Source organism: Egretta garzetta, unplaced genomic scaffold (genome assembly GCF_000687185.1).
Source record: "Egretta garzetta isolate BGI_Z169 unplaced genomic scaffold, ASM68718v1 scaffold60, whole genome shotgun sequence".
NCBI lineage: Eukaryota > Metazoa > Chordata > Aves > Pelecaniformes > Ardeidae > Egretta > Egretta garzetta.
Genome location: NW_009258269.1, coordinates 2,773,665 through 2,774,463, shown reverse-complemented (window position 1 = coordinate 2,774,463; position 799 = coordinate 2,773,665). Strand labels below are relative to the sequence as shown.

Genomic DNA, 799 nt, shown 5'->3' with positions numbered 1-799 from the left:
TGGGGCCGGGCGGCGGGGCGGGGGCTGCCGGCAGCCTGGGGTTCCCCTCCCAGCTCCGGTGCTCCGGTGGGTCCGGCTGTCCCCTCCCACCGCGGGAGGGTGCGGGTAGGACGGACACATCCAGGCTGTGATGCTGGTCCCTGTGCTTCACCCTCATGTCCCGAGCCAGCGGTACCCGGGCGCGCTTAACGATGCTCTCGCTTGCTTCCCTGCAGATCTCCGGCCCCTGCCCGATGTAGCCATGACTGGGACCTGTACCCGGGAGTGCACAGAATTTGGCCACTCCGATACCTGCTGGATGCCCGGCCAGTCCTCCCCCAGCCGCAGGCCCAAGAACGCCCTCAAACTCTCCACTTTTGTGCCTTACCAAGACAGAGGGAGTCAAGAGCAAGTCGGGAATGGCAGCCCCAGACTCTCAGAAGAGCGCAGCACCAAAATGGCCAACCTCCGCCTGCTCCCCACGTACAGTGCCTTCTCCAATAGTAGCCATGAGCCCTGCAAGGACTCTCCCATGGAGGAAATTCCTCTCACCCAGACCTCGGACTTCCAGCCAGCCACCACCCCCTCGTCCCAGACCACCAAGAGGGAGATTTACCTGTGAGGCTGGGCGCGAGGGGCAGGGAGCAGCCGCGCTTCTGAGGCCAGTGTCCAGAGGAACATTTTAAACTTTTAATGCTTTATCGCTCCGGCGGCCGGTTCTCCAGGCAGCGGGCTCGGCAGACAGCAGGGCAGGGCAAGGCAGGGATGAGAGGAGCGCCTTTTTAACCCGTTGTGGGTTTTTTTGGGGGGGGTGGGGGTG

The 799-nt window shown here is 63.6% G+C and overlaps 1 protein-coding gene across 1 annotated transcript in view; it reads left to right on the top strand.

Annotated features, from left to right (window-relative positions):
• PCDH1 (protocadherin 1) overlaps positions 1-601 on the top strand; it is a 54,572-nt gene extending 53,971 nt beyond the window's left edge. The window contains exon 3 of the mRNA XM_009649415.2: positions 216-601. Coding sequence (XP_009647710.2) covers positions 216-601 — 386 coding nt within the window. The remainder of the gene's footprint in view (positions 1-215) is intronic.
• Positions 602-799: the final 198 nt, after the last annotated feature.